Below are 26,088 nucleotides of genomic sequence, written 5' to 3'. Positions count from 1 at the left end.
CGCTGAATGACCTCATAGGTCCCCGCGCTTGGCCTTGGGCCTAAATTCTATATTCTATTCTGTTCTTGGATACTGTTTCTTTTTTTTCATCCTTTTTTTTTGTCCTTGTTTCATTGTTTTACCTTTTTATATTTTTATTTTATTTATTTATATTTATTTCCGTCTTACACCAGTATCTTGACTGCAAATGTTTTTACTATGTATTTTCCTTGGTTTTTAGTTTTCTGTAAAGGAAACTATTGTGCCGACTTTGTCTGTCCGTCCGCACTTTGTTCCGTCCGCACTTTTTTCTTTCCGCATTTTTTCTGTCGGCCCTCAGATCTCAAAAACTACTGAGGCTAGAGGGCTGCAAAGTGGATGTTGACCATCCACCCTCCAGTCATCAAAAACACCAGTTTGCAGCCCTCTAGCCTCAGTAGTTTTTATTTTTATTTAAGGTTACAGTTAGCCATAATTGTGCTTCTGCCAGCTATATAAGACAGGCCACCACGGCCGGCTGAGAGTTTGATAGGCCGCGGGTCATTCAGCATTATACCGAAACCACCGAAAGAGAGTTCTATTTTCGGTGGCCTTGATTATACGCAGTACAGAAAACTCGATTGCGCCGAAGAAACTTCGGTGCATTTTTTACTTGTTTTCTTTTAGTTTGTCTTATTTCGTAATACAGGCATTCGAAAATTATTACAGTGTAGTATTCGAATTTAAATACGTAACATATTTCAAAAAATATTCCCTTGACACTAGAAATATACCCCTTTCCCCATATAACGCATAATCCTTACTTTTCCGTCTTTATTTTATATGAAAATGGATAAATATTTGAAATTACCGCCACTGACGTAAGAAAATTTATTATGAAGAGTTATAATTCGATATAAAGAAAGTTATTCTTTGAAACTCATATTCCCTTCTTAGAATCTTGCATCTTAAGGCAATTTTCAATTGGAAATCAGCAAAGAACAAACACAAGACAATTATTGTAAAGTTTTTATCCTGCCTCCTAGAGAAAATAATTATATAATAATCTTGTATCGTCTAGTAATTTTCAAGTCGAAGTCTCTATATAACAAACCGAAGGCAATTATTATAACGGTTATCGTTCTGTTTAGCGGAAATAATTCGCAATATTTATAACGATTATCCTTCTACTTAGAGGAATTAATTTTTATAATTCACCTTGCATCTTAGAATCTCGTATTTTTAAGTAATCGTCGTATCAGGGTCAGTAAAAACAAGTTAAAAATGCCCCGAAGTTTCTTCGGCGCAGTCGAGTTTCCTGTACATCGTATAATCAAGGCCACCGGAAATAGATCTATCTTTCGGTGGTCTCGGTATAAAGCTGTGTGAGGCGCGGCCCATGAAACCTTAACCACGGCCCAGTGGTGGCCTGGCCCATATCGTTGTTAGGCGCACGATTATGGCTAATTTTAACCTTCAATAAAATAAAAACTACTGAGGCTAGAGGGCTGCAATTTGGTATGTTTGATGATTGGAGCATGGATGATCAACATACCAATTTGCAGTCCTCTAGCCTCGGTAGTTTTTAAGATCTGAGGGCGGACAGAAAACGTGCGGACAGAAAAAAGTGCGGACAGAAAAAGTGCAGACAGAAAAAAGTGCAGACAGAAAAAAGTGCAGACAGAAAAAAGTGCGGACAGAAAAAGTGCGAACGGACAGACAAAGCCGTCACAATAATTTCCTTTTACAGAAAACTAATAAACGGGAGACAAGTATGGTAAAGGTTATCCTTCTGTTTAAAGAAAATAATTCGTCATAATGTTGTATCTTTCAGTAATTTCCATATCAAATTCAGTAAATAAACAGATGACAATAATTGCTAAGAGTTATCCCTCCATCTAGGCGAAATAATTCTTCACAATTCACCTTCCCTCTCAGATTCTTGTATCTTTTAGGCAGACAATTATTATAAAGAAGAATTATCCTCCTACCTAGGGAAAATAATTCGTCACACAGTAATTCACCATAATTCACCCTTCCTTTTTTACCTACGAAATCGCAAGTCTGGGAATTCACGGGGCGACTCTCAAGTTCGTATTCTCTGTCTCCGTATTATATTTCCCCCCCTGAAAAATCCAGGATTTTACTTTTCCAATCTTCCAGGGCTCTGGAAAGATCCCTCCTGGATCCCCCGGAGGCTCGGCGTAAACCGCGGACTTTAACTCAAGAGCTCTGAATCTACTTACAGCTTGATTCTATTTTGACGTTTTTTGTAACATTTGGGATAAGACCAGCCACCTCCCCCTCCCCCACCCACTACACACACACACACACACACACACACACACACACACACACACACACACACACACGCCCCAGAGCTAAACCTCGTGAGGGGAGGGAGGATAGGAAGTGGAAAGCGTATATTCTTTTATCTGCCTAGTTGCTTCTGTCTTTTTTTTTTTTTTTTTGTCTTGCTTTCTTATTATTATTATTATTATTATTATTATTATTATTATTAGTAGTAGTAGTAGTAGTAGTAGTAGTAGTATCTTTATCTTCCTGTTTGGTTCTATACTTTTTTATTTCTTGCTTTATTATTATTATTATTATTATTATTATTATTATTATTATTATTATTATTATCTTTAACTTCCTGTTTCCTTCTATACTTTTTTATTTCTTGCTTTATTATTATTATTATTATTATTATTATTATTATTATTATTATTATTATTATTATTATTATTATTATTATTATTTGCCACTGATTTGAAATTCAAGCTTCCAAAGAATATGGTTGTTCATTTAAAAGGAGCTACTTTTTTATTATTATTATTATTATTATTATTATTATTATTATTATTATTATTATTATTATTATTATTATTATTATTTGCCACTGATTTGAAATTCAAGCTTCCAAAGAATATGGTTGTTCATTTAAAAGGAGCTACTTTTATTATTATTATTATTATTATTATTATTATTATTATTATTATTATTATTATTATTATTATTATTATTAGGAAGATAAACTCCTATTCATGTGAAACAAGCCTACAGGGGACAGTGACTTGAAATTCAAGCTTCTAAACAATATGGTGTTCATTAGAAAGAGGTTACGGATGATAATAGGATATACAGAAAGAGGAGATCAGTTATAAGAAAAGCAAGAAGGGTGAATTAATAAATGAATATGTAAGAATGCAAATAAATAAGTAATGCACTGCATCTTCGCTTGAACTGTTGAGGTTCTTTCTGCGCAACTGCACAACTGTGCCCCTGAAAGAAGAGGGTGAAGAATGAGGCAGAGAACGAGAGTGAAAGAAATAACAAAATAAAAGCAGCACAGGGTAAACAGATTAGAAGAACAGTGAGGAACAATAGCGAAAATAGAACAGCAAATAATAGCCGGGACAATGATAACAAGAACTAAGGCAAGAACGGAAGCTGAGGAAGACGGAAAAACGCAACAAGTAAAAAATAAAAGAAAAATAAATAAAAAGGCAAAAATATGAAGACTGACCAAAACGGAAACAATTAAATGTAATGAAATAACACGAGTCGTTTAATAAGCAGTGAACAAAATTATTGGCATCTTTTTTTTTCCAGATCAGTTTTAAAAAAACCCACTGCCATTATCACCAGTGTCCAGTCCTCGTAGGATGGCCATTAGTATAACAATAAACGATTCCGAGTTGTCGGAGAAAAAGGAAGTTTTTTTTTTTTTTCTTGCACCGAATATTGGGGTGAGTTTTTTTTTTTTTTTTTCCTTGCACCGAATATTGGGGTAAGTTTTTTTTTTTTTACTCCGATCGACGTATTATTAATGGTAATGCGCTGTCGTAATTGAAACCGGACGTAACAGTTGTCATTAAATGTTATGGAGTGTCATTTACTCGAAATCTTTACGATCGATCGTTTGTTTCGTCGTAAATAGGATGTAAGTTTACGACTGCCACTGAACTAGGGTGGAATGTAATGATTATGAACGGTGCGCTTAATAAAACTAAAATTATATACTTATAGAATTATGTACAGTATACATATATATACTGTACATATATACATACAGTGTATATATATATATAATATATATATATATATATATATATATATATATATATATATATATATATATATATATATATATCATATGAGAACCTTTGCTCGCATTAGAGAATAGCAATAATGATTAAGGACGATTTCGGTCGGCATCAGTTTGTTTTCACCCTGACCTTTATTTTGGGTTTTACGACCTAATATTAAAATGATAATAAGCACTGTGCTGAAATTTGTAATGTATTGAGGGATTTTGTTGCAGGAGCAATGCCTCCAATTTCGTGATGTCATATCTTGAATTTTGGAAAGAAAAATACGGAAGAGTCAGAATTTATGTAATAACGCCTGTGCCCAGATTACTACGCGATAATCCTTTGATTTTTCGCAAATCCTCTATATAAACTAAGTACAGATAATCAATATTAAATAGCACAGCCAATCCCAAAGCTATTTTAAAAAAATGGAAAACCTCACCACGACGAGAACTTCCCAAACCAAGCCTTTCCTCAGGAATTAAATACAGATAATCGTCCCTAAACAGCACAGACGATCCTAAATCTATTTTGAAGACCTGTCAAACCTCACCATGACGAGAACTTCCCAACACAAGCCTTTCCTCATGAACTAAATACAGATAATCATTCTTAAACAGCACAGACGATCCTAAAGCTATTTTAAAGACCTGGAAAACCTCACAATGATCAGAACTTCCCGACAGGAGATCGCAAAGACGACCCAACAACAGACTTTGCGAGATCTCGGCCCGAATTATGATCGACTTGAACGAGTGAGCTCCAAGTCAATTGAAACTGCGGAGGAGTATGTCTGGGACCGTGGAAATATATGAATATCCCTTGGAAATCCCCCCACCACCCTCAGGGAGGGGGAGGGGGCGTTGCGCCTGGAAGTTCCAGTATTATCCCCTGGACTGGGCGCGGGGCCTTGTCATGGAAATGTTTGCAGTTCATGCATGGACTTAAGCTACTTAGGAAACTTATCTCCACTGTTCTTCGGCTTAAGCCTCTGCTGACGACGAAGGCCCCGCCAGAATTCCTCGGCCATTTCTCTTGTTGGCCTCCCCCTAAGGGGGGGTAGTAGTGCCGTCAGTGCATCTCACGCGCGGTGGTGCACTGTAGGTTCTTTGTAGCGTCCCTTCGACCCCTAGCTGCAACCCCTTTCATTCCGTTTAATGTGCCTCCATTCATATTATTTCCTCCATCTCACTTTCCACCCTCTCCTAACGATTGACTCAGTGCAACTGCGAGGTTTTCCTCCTGTTACACCTTTCAGACCTTTTCACTGTCAGTTTCCGTTTCAGCACTGAATGGCCTCATAGGTCCCATCGCTTGGCCTCTGGCCTAAATTCTGTATTCTATTCTCATTGGAAACCAAGGCAGAAAATATTGAAAGCAAGCTGTGACTTATTCCTTTTCGAAATTTATGGAGAGGAGAAAACACGAGGACCAACCGATGCCATTGGAAGATGGGACTGAGGTCGCATTATGTGGGTGAAGAATTGACGGATACTAACGGTACTAGCGTTAATAAATTCACATCAGGTTTCTGAGAGCCAGTGTTGCTGTCGCCTGCCCAGTTTAACTACGGTGTATAGTATATGTATATATATATATATATATATATATATATATATATATATATATATATATATATATATATATATATATATATATATATATATATATATATATATATATATATATATATATATATATATATATAATATATATATATATATATATATATATATATATATATATATATATATATATATATATATATATATATATATATATCTATTAACTTTATCACATACACAGTTGTTCTGTGCATTAGTAGAATTACTGAAATTCTACTAAAATTGTACGGATACTTGATAATGAGGACTGTTTGTCTAAGAAAGCTTGTAACTTTTTCTGAATAGATACTCCATTAGATACCATCCAGTTTGAATGAGGTCCTTTTAGTGTGTATATATATATGTGTGTAATACACACACAGTTGATCTATCTTCAAATTTCTTTTTTTTTTATTTCTCCTCCTCCTCCTCCTCCTTCAGTATCCAATATTTTAATAATAATTCTATTTATTACATTTAAGCTTTCCATTGGTTCGTTAAGGTTTAACATTTTTGGTCGTCAAAACCAATGAATAACATCCCATTATTTTCTATCCGTTTCATGTTCTCATTGGTTTGCTAGCCTTTAATTTAAAAATATGCTTCAAATTCTTATTGGTTCGCTATCTTGAAAATAAAGTGTATATTCCAAATTCTCATTGGTTTACTAACTTAGAATATAAATTTCAAACTCTCATTGGTTTGCTAACTTGGAAAAAAATATATTTTCAAATTCTCATTGGTCCGCTGACTTAAAAGAACAAAAACATATATAAAATTCTCATGGGTTCGCTCACTTGGAAATGAAATATATATTCCAAGTTATCATTGGTTTCCCAACTTTATAGATATATTTGACCAATTCTCATTGGTTTGCTAACTCAAAATATATTCGGCCAATTCTCATCGGTTTTCGGTAACTTCAAATAGAACAAATCTATGAAATTAACAAAAAGTACTGACAAGCCCTACAAATTTCAAGATTGACCCGTTACACCCAGCTGTATTTATACACTGAAGCGGAGGCACACTAGACTTTTTGTAGTTCGTTTTAGGGGCAATAAAACGTATTAACTTGTTTGCAATTAACGTCAGTTAATATGCAGCTGGCGAGGCCGCAGTTCCATTCAAAAATAGCACTTTGATTTAGATGATACCTCCCCCACCCCGCTTCCTTTTTTTTTTATTTAAATCTAAATATTGAAATAAACTAAAATGTTTTGAGGGTGCCATGAAAATTCCCGGTGCATTTATCCTCATAAATTGCGGAATAATGGTCTAAATATTGTTTTTCACGTGATGTACGGGGAGGCGCGCTTTTGTTGTCGTCCGCATTGGCCGATTTCGATTAAGAGAATATTGTTGGAACGGTGTGTAACATTCCCCTCTATCTACCTAGCTGTCTGTTTATCTGGTCATATCTTTCTATCTAAGAAAGTATGAGTACTTTGGCGTGTTTTTCTCTCTCTCTGTTGAATAATGCTGCTTAATTGTATTATTCTTTATGTATTAGATAATGTTAAACCCTAGTGTAGTATACTTTATCTGACTGTAACTGCCTACTAAGGTAATACTTAGCCTCTCTCTCTCTCTCTCTCTCTCTCTCTCTCTCTCTCTCTCTCTCTCTCTCTCTCTCTCTCTCTCTCTCCCTACATATATATATTTATACATATATACATATATACGTACGTATATGTATATGTATATATATATATATATATATATATATATATATATATATATATATATATATATATGTGTGTGTGTGTGTGTGTGTGTATGTATGTATATATATATTAGGAATAATACTGAATTCTTGTGTCAATTGTACTACCTAAATAATACTAAACAACTGTATAGCATTACTGTCATTTTCTCTCTCTCTCTCTCTCTCTCTCTCTCTCTCTCTCTCTCTCTCTCTCTCTCTCTCTCTCTCTTATCATCCCGTCTATTTTTCCCTGATGGATGTGATGACCCTTATGCTTCATAAACCTACTGTATCTGTTGTTTGCTTGCTTTAAATTTATTCATTTTTGACATTTTCCCTCCGAACCGTTTTCAGTTTTTTATGCAAGTTCGTGAAACGAAAACAACTACACCTACCACGATTTACGGAAGGCTGGCTACAAACTCGCGCATACACACATACACGAACACATGCGTGCATACATACAGATATACACACGTACACACGTGTGCACACACATATACACGTACACACGCGTGCATGCACACAGATATACACGTACACACACGTGCATACGCACAGATAAACACACGTACACACGCGTGCATACACACACATGCACACACATATACACGCGTGCATACACACACATGCTTATACACGTACACGCGTGCATACACAGATACACATACACGTACACACGCGTGCACACACACATATACACGCGTGCATACACACAGATGCACATACACGTACACACGCGTGCACACACACATATACACGCGTGCATACACAGATGCACATACACATACACGCGTGCATACACAGATACACACACATACACGTACACACGCGTGCATACACACAGATACATACACACACGCGTGCATACACAGATACACACACATACACGCGTGCATACACGGATACACACACATACACGCGTGCATGCACACACATACACGCGTGCATACACACAGATACACACACACACACACGCGCGCGCGCACCCAGAGTCCTCCCTCATTCCGCGATGCACGTCATCAAAAGTTCATAAAGTGAAATTAAGGTTTCATTCAACTAAAGTTAACTTGTTTCGTGGGGGGCGCTAAGCCCGCCGAATTTCAGAACAGCCTCATCGGAAACTTTTTTTGTTTTTGTTTCCTAGCTCTTTTTTTTTAGTTAAACTGTAAATCAGGAAAAACGGAGCTCTGGAAATAAATTCTAAACGCGTTTCTAAACAGTTTTTTTTATTTAGTTTTTTTCATCTTGCGCCTGAACCGGCTGTGATTCGTTTTTATCTTTGATTCACCTCCCTCCCCCTTCTCCCCCGCCCAGCACCATCCCGCCCCCTGTCCAGTCCCCCAAAATAACTCCTTCTCAGCTTTCATTTTTTTTCCCTCAAGATTTTGGACCTCGAAGGAAATTCTTGATGGGAATATAGTAAGAATATAACATGCTGTGATTCGTTTCTATCTTTGCTTCACCTCCCTCCCGCTTCTCCTCTCCCCCCCCCCCCTCCTCGCACCATCCCGCCCCCTGTCCATTCCCCAAAATACCTCTCTTTCAGTGTTCATTATTTATCTCACGATTTTGGACCTCCAAGGAAATTCTTGATAAGAATATAATAAGAATACAATATAAAACTGTGATTAACAAACTTTACTCATGTGACAGATAGACAGACAGACAGACAGACAGAGACTGACAGCAAATTCATGGACCAATAATTATTCGGTATTTTATATTAAAAAGCAAAATGCATTCGAGCAAGTAATTCGATGATTAGATTTTCTCATCATAAAACAAATCGTACTCAAGTTCCTATTGCTCTTTTAACTTCTAGCCGACTGGCCCACCCTAAAAGGACATGACAGAGAGAGAGAGAGAGAGAGAGAGAGAAGCATCATAAAGTCACTGCTGAAATCGGAACTTTTTGTAAAATCAAATCCGGCTTTCGTTCAGTCCTTAGCATTTAAAAAAACAGCTGAGAGCAATTTTACAGATGGGGACAAAAAAAGGACATCTCTCTCTCTCTCTCTCTCTCTCTCTCTCTCTCTCTCTCTCTCTCTCTCTCTCTCTCTCTCTCCATTCGCAGCACCATTTCTTTTTACTTCGGTTCCCTCCCATTTTTATTCAACGGCACAATTTTTTTTCCGGGGCTTTTATATAACAGCAAAGAATAACAACAATTAAGAGTTTTTGTTATTCGATGCCAGTTCCTCCTCTCCCGGACAAATCTCACATTTAGCAATTTTAGGAATACGTTCCCAGAGCTCTCTCTCTCTCTCTCTCTCTCTCTCTCTCTCTCTCCGCCCGTACGGCGTTCATAGTTACACGGTCCTCACGTAGACAATTGGGCTCTTCGTTTCATATACCAAGATATAAGACAATGGTCTCGCTGTAAAGCCAACTACCTCTCTCTCTCTCTCTCTCTCTCTCTCTCTCTCTCTCTCTCTCTGACCTAGCAAATAGATATGACTTTTATATGTCCGCAAGTCCATAATCATTCTCTCTCTCTCTCTCTCTCTCTCTCTCTCTCTCTCTCTCTCTCTCTCTCTCTCTCTCTCTCTCTGACCTAGCATAAACATGACTTTTATGCGTCCTGAAGTCCATAGGCAAAATATGTCCGAATATAACGATGAAAATAGTCTTGTGTATTTCCCGACACACCTCTCTCTCTCTCTCTCTTCAAGACACACACACACACACACACACACACACACACACACACACACACACACACACACCCACCACCCGAAAACTGAAACAAAAGATTGCTGGTTTCAAAACACGCACGCACACTCTACACCAGTTTTCTTTCACCATCTGGTCCAAAGGATATCTGGGACAGTTAGGTCACGTTTCGACAGGCCAGTGTGTGTGTGTGTGTGTGTGTGTCCTTTCTTTTTAGACCGCCCTGGAGCCAGGGAGTGCTCTGCAACTCTGTAACGATTCTTCGTAAATAAATCTTAACCATGGATCTTAGCCTATGGTCGCATGTTGACCTGGAAAGTATTGTAGACTTTTTTGGGCTTTGTCAGATAAATGACACCGCCTTGTTCTAAATAGATTTGATCACTTCCTTACTCTAAATGGGTTTTAGCTGTCTTGAGCTCATCATCGTTATTGTAATAATCAAAGCAACGACTTTTTCCAATGATTTGCCCCACAGTAGGTGAAAATGCACCGCCAGTCTCTGAAACATCGTTCCTAGAAATTTGTAAATGCATTCTGAAAAAGCTTGAAACTGGAAGTCTTAATTCTTTTCCTTTGATTTTAATTGTTGTGCTGATGACCTTAAAAGGAAAATGAATGGATCTCAAGTAAATCGAATTATTTGAAGCACCAACCTTTTTAAGGCACAATGCAAGAAAACATAATCTCCCGTGTATTTGCTCGAGGGGAAGAAACGAAGCAAACTCCTCCAAGGTTTTTCATTTCCCGTTCTGTTTTGATAAGCCTGTCAAGAAAGTGCTTATCGACAAACAGATGAATAGCGATGAAGGCAGGTGTTTAAAGAGAAAACGATAAAGGCAGGTGATTAAAGAGAAAACGATAAAGGCAGGTGTTTAAAGGAATAACGATAAAGTTAGGTGTTTAAAGGAACAACTATAAAGGCAGGTGTTTAAAGGAATAACGATAAAGTTAGGAGTTTAAAGGAACAACTATAAAGGCAGGTGTTTAAAGGAATAACGATAAAGGCAGGTGTTTATAGGAATAACGATAAAGGCAGGTGTTTAAAGGAATAACGATAAAGGCAGGTGTTTAAAGAAAAAACGATGAAGGCAGGTGTTTAAAGGAATAACGATAAAGGCAGGTGTTTAAAGGAATAACGATAAAAGCAGGTGTTTAAAGGAATAACAATAAAGGCAGGTGTTTAAAGGAATAACCAAAAAGGCAGGTGTTTAAAGGGATAACGATAAAGGCAGGTGTTTAAAGGAATAACGATAAAGGCAGGTGTTTAAAGAAACATCGTTGAAGGCAGGTGTTTAAAGGAATAACGATAAAGGCAGGTACTTAATGGAAGAACGATAAAGGCAGGTATTTAAAGAAATAAGACAAAAGCAGGTGCTTAAACGAATAACCATAAAGGCAGGTGTTTAAACTTGTTCCTCTAGCCAGCACAGGTGCCAACTTAAAAGAAAAATAAAAAGGGGTGGGGGGGAGACTGGGTCGCGTTCAGCTTAATGATCGACACGACAGAAAAGCGTTTCCGTTTGTTTTGGCCACGAAAAGGCTTTGGAGTGGCTCCAGCGAAATCAGTTTTCTCCCATTTTTTAAGATGCGCTGCGCACTTCATCGCTAATTGGATTCTCCCTCCATTTTTCACGTATGAGTTAAAAAGATGAGAGATTCTCAAGTCAGTTTTTCGCCCTCGATAAATGATGTTTTGTCTCATTCGGATTTCAATGAGGGTCCTCTCTCTCTCTCTCTCTCTCTCTCTCTCTCTCTCTCTCTCTCTCTCTCTTTATTATTTTGAAGTGGTAAATATGCTTTCTTTTACTGGCCAGCTAGCGATACTTTTTGTTGTGCTCTTAGCGTGGTTTTTCTCTGATCTACATGTATAGCTATGTATCTGTCTTCTCTTTCCTCTTCATGCACATATAAATACTCACACACACGTATATATATATATATATATATATATATATATATATATATATATATATATATATATATATATATATATATATTCATATATATAATATACATATATATATATATATATGTATATATGTATAAAATATATATAATTATATATATATATATATATATATATATATATATATATATATATGTATGTATGTTGGTATATATGTATGTATAACGCCCCTTTTTCTGCATTCTCTCTCTGAATTAATAAATATAGAAGTTTTCCTTCCATCTCTGTATCCGTAAACAGAAAAGCGGAAAAACAGCGAACGCTAAAAGGTTTGGTCCAATTGCATTCTGGCTGTCTGTCCGAATTAGTAATTGTAGAAGTTTTTCATTAGTCGCCGAGTCCATAAGCAAAATCGGAAAACAATGACGCCTGATTGCTTGTTCATAATGTATTCTCTCTCTCTCTCTCTCTCTTTCTCTCTCTCTCTCTCTCTCTCTCTCTCTCTCTCTCTCTCTCTCTCACATACACAGCTTGATACTTACCATCCCAGAGGATAATGAAGCATTCCTTTTCCATAATAGTTTTAAGACTGACTTCCATAAATTTTATTTTTTCAAAATTGGCTTCCCTAATTTTTTTTTTTTTTTACAAAACTGGCCTCCATTAATTCTTTTTTTCTGCAAAGTTGGCTTCCCTTAAATTTTTTTTTACAAAATTGTCTTGCATTCATTTTTTTTTTTTTTTGGCAAAGGTGGTTTCCCTCAATTTTTTTTTTTTTTTTTTTTTTTGCAAAATTGACTTCCCTATATTTTTTCCTTGATAAAATATTATGTAATCGTTGTACAGGTAATGGCCGCGTGAATTGCCTACTGGGATTAGTTTCGTATATTTAACATCTAATTAAAAACTGCATGAGGAGAAAAGTATAAGTGCATTACATTTTTATGATGAAGGAACGGAGGCGGCCAACTTGCCCAAATGAACCTTGATCACACAAAAAAAAAAAAAAAGGTCCTTGCAGTACACTTCTCTTTTCGAATTATTACATTAAGAGTTCCTAATCAGAAGTGTGTAAATGGATTCATATATATTGTGTATGTATATACCACGGGTGGAAAAATAAGAGAGTGACCATTATAGATTGGCTTAAAAATAAAGTCGAAACCGGTCAGGACCTACAGTACACCCCTTCTCTTATTTTTTCACGTATCGTCATGGGTGATATATATATATATATATATATATATATATATATATATATATATATATATATATATATATATATATGTATATATAAACAAACCTCTGATTGCTTTCTTCCTTGGGTATGACACTTTCCATCTTGCTTATCGGTTACCGAATAGATTTGATGGTTTTGATACCTCCTCTCTGTCGGACTACCGTCGGAGGAATATACATTTTACTGAAACGTCACTGAGAAAGAACCGACCCTTTAGACTAGTCCAGTAAAGACCATAAAACCATAAAAGCTTTCCATTGGCTCTATGTTTGTCCACTTGAAATAAAGTGTTATGGTTATTATTCGCACTTTGTCAGTCCTGCGTTTGTATACTACTTTATCTCTTCTCTTCTTCAAATCTCCGCCTCAGATTTGTTTGAGTGTTCACATGGGGCTCACTCTTATCTCCGGTCACGTGATCCAGTCTGCATACACAAAAAAAGATATCCCGTTTCTAATCTTAAAAAAAAAAATAGGTCTTAGAGCCTTTTTTGCAAGATTAGTAAAAGGACATTTTTTTGTGTATTCATATTTATCAGAGGACGAAATATATATTGTATTCAAACATTCTGAGAATTCCTTGTGAGAGTTAGACTTAATGAAAGTGGAAAATAATTCACCTCTTGATAATCTTTTATGTAATTAGATTCTTTGATTTTTCTCCTACTGACTTGATAGTTTGGATACCATGTCAAAAATCTGAGAATCCCTTGTAAGTAATGGACTTAATAAGAGCGGAAAATAATTCATTCTTGATAATCTTTTATGTTATCAGATTCTTTGATTTTTCCTCCTACTGACTTGATAGTTTGGATACCATGTCAAATTGAGCAATCCATTTCCATTCTCCCGACAAGTGAGATAGCCAAATATAACGAGCAATAAGCCCCTACGAAAATCAACACATTGTGGAGTTATCCCTGTGTGCCCAACTCCCCCACCCCCTCCTTCTCACCCGGGAAGGGGGTTCTCTGACCACCACTCCCCTATTCACCTCACAACACCCCTCTGTTCCCCCTCATGTATCCAGTAGCACATCAGGATTAGGGAAAAGTCCCCCCTTCCGCTTCTCCCCTTCCCCCTCCTTTCCCCTTCCCACTTCCCCTCCCCTCCCCTCCCCCTCCCCTCCCGACTCATCTTGCGACGACAAATGTTGACGTTGCTGTTGAAGAGACACATTCATCAAATGAGAATCTGTGTGGGAACTTGCCAAGCGTCATACAGTACAGTGTATTGACATCCCTTATTACTAGGTAATGTGTCCCTTTCTACGGCGCCATACTTTTGTCTCGTTCTGTCATGCTTCGCTGCCTTGTTGTGTTTGTAGATCGTATGTACAGGCGCGCGCGCACACACACACACACACACACACACACACACACATATATATATATATATATATATATATATATATATATATATATATATATATATATATATATATATATATATAGAGAGAGAGAGAGAGAGAGAGAGAGAGAGAGAGAGAGGGAAAGACGCTCAAACATATAAATACAAAGACACGCACGCACATATATATACACATTTTTTAAAAGTTCACAGCTGAAAGACAATCATGGCCTCTAGTTGCCCCTTGACCCAACAGGAAGTCGAATCCATAAAACCCGAAATATTCCACAGGAACTGGTCCACACTGCGGAGGGGGATGGCGTTTGTGGATGCAGTATAACTTCCTACTGCCACTTAACGTCTCAGTGTTAAAACAAGCTCTTATTTGTTGAATAAAATAAAAGGCCGCCCTGTTTACCCGTTCTTGTTTACCCTTTCCTGTACGTACCTTTCTTTTTTTTTACAGTTGATTGTTCGTATCTCGCCCCCTTCTAGTTTTTACCTGTGTATACACATACAGTTGTTTACACATACAGGTGTTTACGCATACGGGTGTTTTTACAAAGTGGTCTTGGATGAAAATATCAACAATGTTAGCTTCAGGGAAAGAATCTTACCTTCCCAGTAAATGAAGTTCTTATTTGTTCAGTCAGGAATTTTAAAATGCACAAGATTGCCAGCTTGATGCTAACAGTTTTAATGCGCCCGTGTTGAGTTTCAGCATTGTTCTACTCAATAACATAAGTAAAGTTAATGAACGAATTCAAAATGACGTAATAATCACTCTTGAATCATGTCATTAAAGCTAATTGCTAGCGTACTTACCTTGCGATAATTTTTAACATTGCAATTTGCTTATAAGTAATTATCTGTCTGTCTTGTCTATCTGTTTATCTGTCTATCTTAGAAATGCCAGGCACTGCTACCTCATAAAGCTTTTAAAAATCTGTGGGCAGGGCGTGGAGCTAGCAGCCTCATCCCAAAATAACTTAAAGTGGGAGGCTAAGACCTGTTAGCTACCACCTCCGAGGTGAAAGGTATATGGTGAAGAAAGACACACATATATATATATATATATATATATATATATATATATATATATATATAAATATATATATATATATATATATATATATATATATATATATATATATATATATATACAGTATATTTCCTTATAGAATCAAGGCTTTCAGTGATTAACACTTTCAAATTAGGCAAGGATTTAGAGAAATTAAGAAAGTAGTGTGGCCATTACAAATAGATTTATATATATATATATATATATATATATATATATATATATATATATATATATATATATATATAGTATATATAATATAAATTTATATATATTTATTATATATATGATAAATGGATAAATAACCATTAGAATTATACTTATATAATTACTCATTAAACTCTTTCTTCCATGCATCAGCTACCCATTCTTTATTCTATTTATCCAGTAGTCACAATATTACCACTTGGTCATAAAACTTAATTGACGTCTTTATCAGTTGGTACTCGATTCCAGTCGGCACCACTAAGAACATCTACGAGTATTAGTGCAATCATGAGTTACCTCAGTCCGATTACCCATTACCAATTTGCATCTTCCATCCGGTATTGCCGCCAGGTAACACTCTCTCTCTCTCTCTCTCTCTCTCTCTCTCTCTCTCTCTCTCTCTCTCTCTCTCTCTCTCTCTCCCCCGTGGCCGTCTCTAATAAAATTATATCCCGTTTTCATTTCACTCCGGGTTCAGGGGGCCACGATTTTTGTGTCAGATCTTTTTTTTTTTATTTATTTATTTATTTTTCACCAGGCAGTTGACAGCACTGCAACAAAGCTGAAATAAATCGGTTTGCGTTTTCTGTTGTCTTTTCGTCTTGGCTTTTTTACTTTTATTTTTTCAAGTTTTTAAATTTACTTTTAATTTTAATTTTGTGTGTGTGTGTGTGAGTGATAAAATGCCATAGAAGCATAACTGACCTGGCTTTTTTGGGTATTTGGGACGTGCTTGTCGTCAGTCACCTGCTCATTAACAGGAAAGCATTGCGCTGCAAAATGTCATATTGATTGCTATAAAAATCAGTTGTGAATGAAAAGGTTGTTTTTTTTCCAGCGCTGCTCCTATGGTATTGTTCACTTATGCGTAGGTAAAGTTTAATAAAATAAAAAATAATACATTATATCCCCTAATGAATATACCACTATATCCTCTAATAAAGATCCCAATATATCCGCCAGTTAAAATACCGATATATCCTCCGGTGATGATACCAATATATTTCTACTGTTTTACCAGTATATCCTCCACCCAAGGTGCCTGTATAACCTTTAGTGAAAATGCAAGTATAACCATTGGAAAAAATACCATTATTGTATATCCTCTAATTGAAATAGTAATGTAACCTTTAATGAAGATAATACTATCACCCTGAATGAAAATGCCAATATATCCTCGAAAAAGATAAAAATACCAATACATTTTCAAATAAAAATACAGATATCATCAAATCTTCAAATAACAATACCATTATACTTTCTGAAGAAAATCAAAACAAATTATATTCATGAACTTTCATTATACATTTTCATTATCGACCTAATTTTATTTTCCAGGAATGTGGCGACTTGAAATCCGTCACAACCAGTTCCAGGAAGTCCCAGAGAAGGCATTTTCGGGAATCGAGCGATCTCTCTGGGAACTTGACCTGCAGTTCAACGAGTTGACCCGCCTGCCCCGCGATGCCCTCCGAAGACTGCGCAAGCTGACCTTGCTGGATCTGACAGGTAAGTGAGGTCACTGTGGTTTCGATTACTTAGTGAAATCATCGTGTTTCGATTACCAAATGGAATTATCTGGTTTCGATTATTTAATGGAATTATCTAGTTTCGATGATTTAATGGAATTATCTAGTTTCGATTATTTAGTGGAATTATCTCATTTCGATTACTTCACGAAATCATCATGTTTTGATTACCAAATGGAATTATCTGGTTCCGATTACTTCACAAAATCATCTTGTATCGATTAATCAATGGAATTATTTGGTTTCAGTTACTTCATGAGATTATCTGGTGTCAATTAATTAATGGAATTATCTAGTTTCGATTACTTCACGAAATCGTCTTGTTTTGATTACTAAATGGAATTATATGGTTTCGATTATTTAATGGAAATTATCTAGTTTCGATTACTTTGTGAAATCATCATGTTTTAATTAATTAATGGAATTATCTGGTTTCGATTACTTCGTCAAATTATCTTGTCTCGATTAATCAGTGGAATTATCCGGTTTCAATTACTTCATGAGGTTATCAGATTTCGATTATTTAATGAAATTATCTAGTTTCGATTACTTCATGAAATCATCTTGTTTTGGTTACTAAATGGAATTATCTGGCTTCGATTACCTCTTGAAGTAATCTGAGGAACCGGATGACTTTATTAGTGAAACCCAGTAATTGATTAGTTCTACTGCATACGTAAGTGGTAGCGGTAATAAAGTTATTGGTTTCTCTTTAGTTAAGACTATTGATAACTCGGTAATAAAGTTAATTGTTTTTCTTTAGTTAAGACTATTGATAACTCGGTAATAAAGTGAATTGTTTTTCTTTGGTTAAGACTACTGATAACTCGGTAATAAAGTGAATTGTTTTTCTTTGGTTAAGACTACTGATAACTCGGTAATAAAGTTAATTGTTTTTCTTTGGTTAAGACTATTGATAACACGGTAATAAAGTTAATTGCTTATCTTTAGATAAGACTATAACAATAAAGTAAATTGTTTCTCTGTAGTTGAAAGAAGATCTCAAACGCTGGATAACTTTATTGGTGGAACATGGTAATCCCATAATCCTTGTAAATGCCTTAAGTTATTTAATAACAGTACAAATAATACAGCACTCATTTTCAGACTATGTAATAACGGTATTGTTGGTGACTTTGTTATTATCATGGTGGAATAATCCACAGTCATGGCGATTTATATTACTTGCAGGACCTCAGTAGATCTGGGATTTTGACATCGACGTATGCCAGTGGGTTTGTTTTGCTTCAGAATTCTGAGACACGTTTTTGTGTTTTCTGCAAGTCGTTGTTGTTTATTATTATTATTATTATTATTATTATTATTATTATTATTATTATTATTATTATTATTATTATCAACGTGTTTTCTTCAAGTTATTATTATTATTATTATTATAATAATAATTATTATTATTATTATTATTATTATTATTATTATTATTATTATTATTATTATTATTATTAAGCGTGCATTCTTTAGGGGAGCCAAGAGCCTTTCAAAGAAGAGAATCCTTATTTGTGATAAAGGGGAAATACCAATATATCCTCAAAGGGAGATACAATTATATCCCCTCACGAAAATACTAGTATCCCCCAACAAAAATATCTTTACAGCATTTATCGAAAATGCCAATATATCCTCTAATGAAAAGTGAGTAAAAGCGAAATATCTGTGTCTTTTATATACTGCAAATGAACCAGAGAATTTCCTTCCTCGAGCAATAACTCGGTCGTTAATTTTATGAGGCTATTTAAAATTATGGATCGGGTAAAGATTTCATATTAAGAGTTCTATTAAAGACTAATAAAATTTGCCGTCAGTTTTTTTTAATTATAATTGAATTCCTATTCATGTTAATAAAAAAAACTAAATGCAAGAGATTGATGAATTGGGAAAATATATATAAACGAAAGACTGGTAATTTGGCTAACAATAATAACCAGGTTTATAGGAATTAAGACGCAATCAGCGTCGATGAATAAAGAAACTTCTAAGTCTAGAAACCGGTGCCAATTAAAATAGCAGCAATTTTAAGCAAGGAAGAATAGCCAGTCTGTCAAAAGTAACGGGACCGAGTATCTAGTCTCTTTAACCAAAAGCAGCCAAAGAAAGTAGCTCGTCTTTACCCTCAGCCGACCAAAAGTAGCCAAAGAGAGTAGCTCGTCTTTATCCCCAGCCGACGAAAAGTAGCAAAGAAAGTAGTTGATCTTTAGCCCCAGCCGACCAAAGTAGCAAAGAAAGTAGTTCGTCTTTACCCCCAGTCTACCAAAAGTAGCTCGTCTTTACCCTCAGCCGACCAAAAGTAGCCAAAGATAGTAGCCCGTCTTTACCCTCAGCCGACCAAAAGTAGCAAAGAAAGTAGTTCATCTTTACCCCCAGCCGACCAAAAGTAGCAAAGAAAGTAGTTCATCTTTACCCCCAGCCTACCAAAAGTAGCCAAAGAGAGTAGCCCGTCTTCACTCTCAGCCTACCAAAAGTAGCCAAAGAGAGTAGCCCGTCTTTACCCTCAGCCGACCGAAAGTAGCCAGAGAAAGTAGCTTGGCTTTACCTCCAGCCGGCCAAAAGCAGCCAGAGACAGTAGCTCGTCTTTACCCCAGCCGACCAAAAGTATCCAAAACTGAGTCATCTGTCTCATAACAATAGACTCGGGCATTCGGAAAAACAGGGTCCGCGTCCCTTGACCGCTTAACGCAAGAACTCTCTCTCTCTCTCTCTCTCTCTCTCTCTCTCTCTCTCTCTCTCTCTCTCTCTCTCTCTCTCTCTCTCATCTGCATGTGTTTTGGTACAACACGCATTTGAAGTGGACGAGATGCTCAAGATTCTCTCCTCGGTTTGTTTATCGGAGTCGTTCACTACGAGAAGTTTTGGCGAAAAGAACGATCTGATTGAAAACGTATGTTTAATTCTTTTATTACTATTGCTCCGCAGGGAGGTAGTGCCGTCAGTGCACCTCATGCGGTGCACTGTAGGCATTACTTAAGGTTCTTTGCAGCGTCCCTTTGTCCCCTAGCTGCAACCCCTTTCGTTCCTTTTACTCCACCTCCTTTCATATTCTCTTTCTTCCATCTTACTTTCCACCCCCTCCTAACAAGTAATTCATAGTGCAGCTGCGAGGTTTTCCTCCTGTTACACCTTTCAGACCTTCTTGTTCTCAATTTCCGTTTCAGCGCTGAATGACCTCATAGGTCCCAGTGCTTGGCCTTTGGCGTAAATTCTATAATCAATTCAATCAATTCAGTTCTTTTATTATTAGTTAATTTTCCGAATTCGTTTGCTTGTTCATTTTCAGCAGCAATTAATCGACTGATATCAAATATGCGTCATATGATTGGGACTGTTAATGCCTGTAATTTATAATCGGCTGTCACTGATCTTCGTCATTTCCCGTAAAATCAGAATGAGTGATGGCACCGTGAATAAAAATGACATTGCACTGGAAAACGCACTGCGTAGATTGGAATGCCTAATGAAATATTGAAGAACAACAATAAAGGAATTCTACTGAAACTTTTCCAATGCATCAAACCAAGCGCTTATTTTTAAGAATTCGTGCTTTCGTATTCAGATGTGATGCTGTGTTTCAAACCTTTGTACCGGGATCCGCCAGCCGTTGATAAAGGACCTCTCTCTCTCTCTCTCTCTCTCTCTCTCTCTCTCTCTCTCTCTCTCTCTCTCTCTGGGACCAAGTAGAGTGAGGTAGCGGTGTCAGCTTCGCCATCGCTAATTTTGTAGTTAGGCTCTACCCTTCTTTTCTTTTTGTCCTGTTCCAAGTTTTATTCAGACCAGGGCTAGAAAAGGATCTTAAGTTGCAGTTTCTGATGGACCTTAAGTTGCGGTTTCTGTTGCATCCTAAGTTACAGTTTCTACTGGACCATAAGTTACAGTTTCTACTGGACCATAAGTTGCAGTTTCTGTTGTACCTTAAGTTGCAGTTTCTATTGGACCTTATGTTGCAGTTTCTGTTGGACCTTAAGTTGCAGTTTCTATTAGACCTTAAGTTGCAGTTTCCATTGGACCTTAAGTTGTGGTTTCTATTAAGTCTCGGACTTCTATCTAAAAGGCTTTGTCATTCGCCTATCCGGACATGAACCACATTTCAACTGGCTTGCAATGTTCTTTCTGTCTGTTTAGAAAATATAGAATGAGTAGAATTGAAAACCATAAAAGAGAGAGAGAGAGAGAGAGAGAGAGAGAGAGAGAGAGAGAGAGAGAGAGAGAGAGGAGATATTGCCTGGCTACTAAGGTGCTTTTTCGGAAAGAGGAATAATCAAGATTCGTGAAGGTTCCTCATTTAGCGACCCCAAGAAGAAGGCTGCAGGGAATAAAGGATTCCCTCCATGCAGGAGGAAACTTATTATTTACTTAGCTCGCTTTTTCTTAAGAGTAATCTTCCATGTACCAGTGTGTTGCCAGTAGAATTATTAGCACGATAAAACAGATTATAATTCTTACTGAAAAGGAGATGTGAAGTTTCAAATCGTTTGTGTGGATTATAGCCAGTTCCTCGACCCTGTGGTTTCATGGTATCACCAGAAAATTTGTCCGGTACATTCGAAAGCTCGTTCTTACTGCTGACGGCAATTTGTGCTCTGACACCATCCACTGGAAATGTAAATGAATTACAGGGGGGAAAAAATACAGTCCAACTTTCAATTACGAATTACCCTTGAGCTTGGGGAAATCTAATGTGAATTTACTGTATTCTTCTAACATTGATATTTTGTCATTAAACACAGACTACTAGCAAGGTATTTGAAAGTGCTGAAAACTTGCACTTATGGTTCGGAATGGTTACAGCTTCTAAATACAATATGGATAGGTTATATCTCTTTAACACTACGAACGAATTGTAGCTTCTAACAACAATACGGAATACGTATATCTTTTTAATTAGTATGGAGAATGTTCAACGCTTTTTACATTTCGGAAAGCTTGTAGACACTTCATACGGGAGGGAAGGTTTATAGTCTCGTGATACAATACAAAAAAGCTTTGAAGCTTCTTGACACTGTACAGAATTATTGTAGCTTCATAATACAATACGGAAGGTTAACAGCCTCTTGATACAATGCAGAAGGGCTATAACTTCATTATATAGGGTTTTTATCGTCTTAATATAATAAGGAAGGGTTATAGCTTATCACTATAACACCAAAGGGTTATAACTTATTAGTACAGTACAGGAAATGCATAGCTTTCTGATACTACAATACAGAAGGATCACAACTTCTGAATACATTATAAAAGGGTTATAACTTCGTCTTGAGACAGTACGAATACAATACGGAAGGATTATAACTTTTTAATACAATATGGAAAGGTTATAACTGCTTAACACAACACGAAAAGTTTATAGATTCTGAATACAGTACTGTAGGTTCACAGCTTCTCAGTCTCACACGGTCTTACTTTCCTCCAGGAAATCATATCTCCGACATCACCAAGGACGATTTTGAGGGCTACGACAAGTCTCTCCAGACGTTGGTGCTGGCTGAGAACTCTCTCACAATGCTGCCCGAAGGTATCTTCAGGTCTCTGGAGAACCTCAGGACACTCAATCTGCGAGGGAACAACATTCATGACATCGATACGAGAGCTTTCCAGGTGAGCGTAGGCAGTGGGTAATGGTGTCTCTTTGTTTTATTTTTTCAACTTTTTTTTTTTTTAGGAATTGGCACATTTCGTGAGATCGTCCTTACAGGTAATATCGAGATGTAACAGTTTGGAAGCGAAAGCAGAATCGATTTCATTACATGAGATTATAATTTTCTTCTCTCTCTCTCTCTCTCTCTCTCTCTCTCTCTCTCTCTCTCTCTCTCTCTCTCTCTCTCTCTGTTGCCTTCGACAGAACGTTCACAAATGAAGTGGGCATACATACGTCAGATGTAACTATTAAGAAATATCACATTGTGAATTGTATTACTTATGAATCACTAATCATATCACAGTGTTTCATAATGATAATATTATTTTCAGTTGTTACACAGATAATAGCCCCGTGATAAAGTCAAATATATGTACTATCACGGTTTATTTATTAAGAATATATAGAAATCTGAAATCTCAATGTAGTTGGGAAGTAGAGATACTTTTCTGTCTAACACCAGATCATTTCAAGTCATTAACCCTTTCCTCTCTTTCTAGGGTTCATCTAACCACCTGGCCCACATCAATTTGGGCAACAACCTCCTCTCTGAAATCCCCTTCGAGGCCATGTCCGAGGTGAAGGGCCTTCAGACGCTGAACCTGGCGAGAAACCGCATCACACTCACTCTCGAGGTCCTCTACACTGGCACTCTCTCCATGGACACACTCGTCCTCGACTTCAACCAGATTGAGAACCTCCCACCATACGCCTTCCAGAACTTCGGAAACATCAACAGAACTTCCCTGAGAGGTAACCCCCTCACACACATCAGTGATGATGCCTTCAAAGATGCTAAGATCAAGGAGTTGTACCTTCATGACACAGATCTTTACAGTATATCTGATAATGCCTTCCGTGGCCTAGAGTCATCCCTGCAGACTCTCGATCTGAGCTACAACAACTTGTCTTACATCCCTGAAAAGGCCTTCGACAAGCTCGACGCTCTGCGATCCCTTTCCCTCAGCAACAACAAGATGTCGATTGACCCAGGCAAGTCATTCAATGGCTTCCGGTACACCCTCCACTATCTTAATCTCCTTGGTGACAACATGGGCTCGATTCCTATGGAGAAACTCAAAGAAATGAGAAATGTCAGAACCTTGGGTCTAAGCACACTGCCAGACACCTCGTTGTCAAAGGAAGATTTCGCTGGGTTTGGTCCAGCTGTTGAGAAACTATATTTGATGAAAAATGGAATATCTGGTATCTCGAGTAATGCCTTTGAACACGTCCCAGGGGTGAAAATTCTTGACCTTTCTAATAACAGAATTAGTTCCATTGATAATGAAGCTTTCCTTCACATAGGGGGCGGACTGGAAGAACTCCGACTCAGTTCTGGCCTCTCTATGTCTCAGTTGCCTCCTCAACCCATGCAGTACCTGACTAACATGAAAGAGCTAGATTTGAGCAACAACGATCTCACGACTGTCTCAGGTGAATGTTTCCGGTACATGAGGTCCCTCAGAAACCTTAACCTCCAAGATAATAAAATCAGTTCTTTGAGTCGTAACCATTTCCAGGGCCAATACCATCCATACCTGGAATCAATACAGCTTTCCTTCAATTCAATCAGCAAGATTGAGCCCCAGACTTTCCACGATTATAAAAACCTGAAATATCTGTACCTGGATGATAATCAGATCACAAAAATTCAGAGATCTGGTTTTTCAAATCTCGACACTCTGGAACACCTGGATCTAGAGGGCAATAACATCAGGGACCTGGAATACGAGGCCTTCCAGAACATGCCCAAGTTGCGGTATCTGGATCTGTCTTTCAATGAAATGACTAATCTTAATCTCGATGCCTTTGACCAAGTGGGCACACTTTCCACACTGACCATCGACGCTAGCCATAACCGCATGCCATACCTGAAATTGAATGGGTCAATGTGGAATTCGTACTCCAGCATCAAGATGATCGATTTCAGTCACAACAATATCACTTGGATATCACGTGATTACTTCGAATCTGTGCGAACATCCATCGTGCACCTCTGGTTCCAGTCCAACAATCTACGAAATGTCAGCTCAGCTGTGTTTGGAAACTTCCCTCAACTGCAGCTTCTGGACTTCGCTCACAACCGCATTGAAGAGATCGATCACGAGGCCTTCCGTGATTCTCGCCGCCTCCAGTTCGTAAACTTCCGCCACAACCAAATCGTGGACCTTCCATCTTCCCTCTTCGATAACCACAATCGTCTGCGTCATTTTGACGTTTCCTTCAATCAGCTGCGTGGAATCCCCGACGGCTTCTTCAGCAACGCCCCTGTGGAAATCTTCCGAGCGAGACATAATCGCATGACCAAGTTCCCAGACAGCGCCCTGCAGAGAGCATCTGACTCGCTGAGGGAGATTGACCTGGCCTACAATGAAATTACCTCGCTTACCGACTCCATGCTGGGTCGCTTCGATAACCTGGTGTCTTTGGATGTTTCTCACAACCACATCAAGAGCATTGAGACGAGGGCGTTCAAAGGCACGTGGCGCCTCGTGAATTTAGACGTCTCACACAACCCCATCAAGGTAATCCAAAAACTGCACCTGGTTTCATTATCATGTTTACTGTTTTATTCAAAGAATCTCATTATCATGTTTACTATTTCATTCAGAGAATCTCGTTATCAAGTTTACTGTTTCATTCAAAGAATCTCATTAATATGTTTACTATTTCATTCAAAGAATCTCATTATCATGTTTACTATTTTATTCAAAGAATCTCACTATCATGTTTACTATTTTATTCAAAGAATCTCATTATCATGTTTACTATTTTCAAAGAATCTCTTTATCATGTTTACTATTTTATTCAAAGAATCTCATTATCATGTTTACTATTTTATTCAAAGAATCTCTTTATCATGTTTACTATTTTATTCAAAGAATCTCATTATCATGTTTACTATTTTATTCAAAGAATCTCATTATCATGTTTACTATTTCATTCAAAGAATCTCATTATCATGTTTACTATTTCATTCAAAGAATCTCATTATCATGTTTACTATTTTATTCAAAGAATCTCTTTATCATGTTTACTATTTTATTCAAAGAATCTCTTTATCATGTTTACTATTTTA

The 26,088-nt window shown here is 37.0% G+C and overlaps 1 protein-coding gene across 1 annotated transcript in view; it reads left to right on the top strand.

Moving 5' to 3' along the window:
- chp (chaoptin) overlaps nt 1-26,088 on the top strand; it is an 86,107-nt gene that overhangs the window by 42,048 nt on the left and 17,971 nt on the right. Inside the window, exons 4-6 of the mRNA XM_067110619.1 lie at nt 17,169-17,339; nt 22,782-22,966; nt 23,507-25,534. Of these exons, the coding sequence (XP_066966720.1) occupies nt 17,169-17,339; nt 22,782-22,966; nt 23,507-25,534 (2,384 nt within the window). The remainder of the gene's footprint in view (nt 1-17,168; nt 17,340-22,781; nt 22,967-23,506; nt 25,535-26,088) is intronic.

This window comes from Macrobrachium rosenbergii, chromosome 10 (genome assembly GCF_040412425.1).
Source record: "Macrobrachium rosenbergii isolate ZJJX-2024 chromosome 10, ASM4041242v1, whole genome shotgun sequence".
NCBI lineage: Eukaryota > Metazoa > Arthropoda > Malacostraca > Decapoda > Palaemonidae > Macrobrachium > Macrobrachium rosenbergii.
This window is presented reverse-complemented; position numbering and strand designations above follow the sequence as displayed.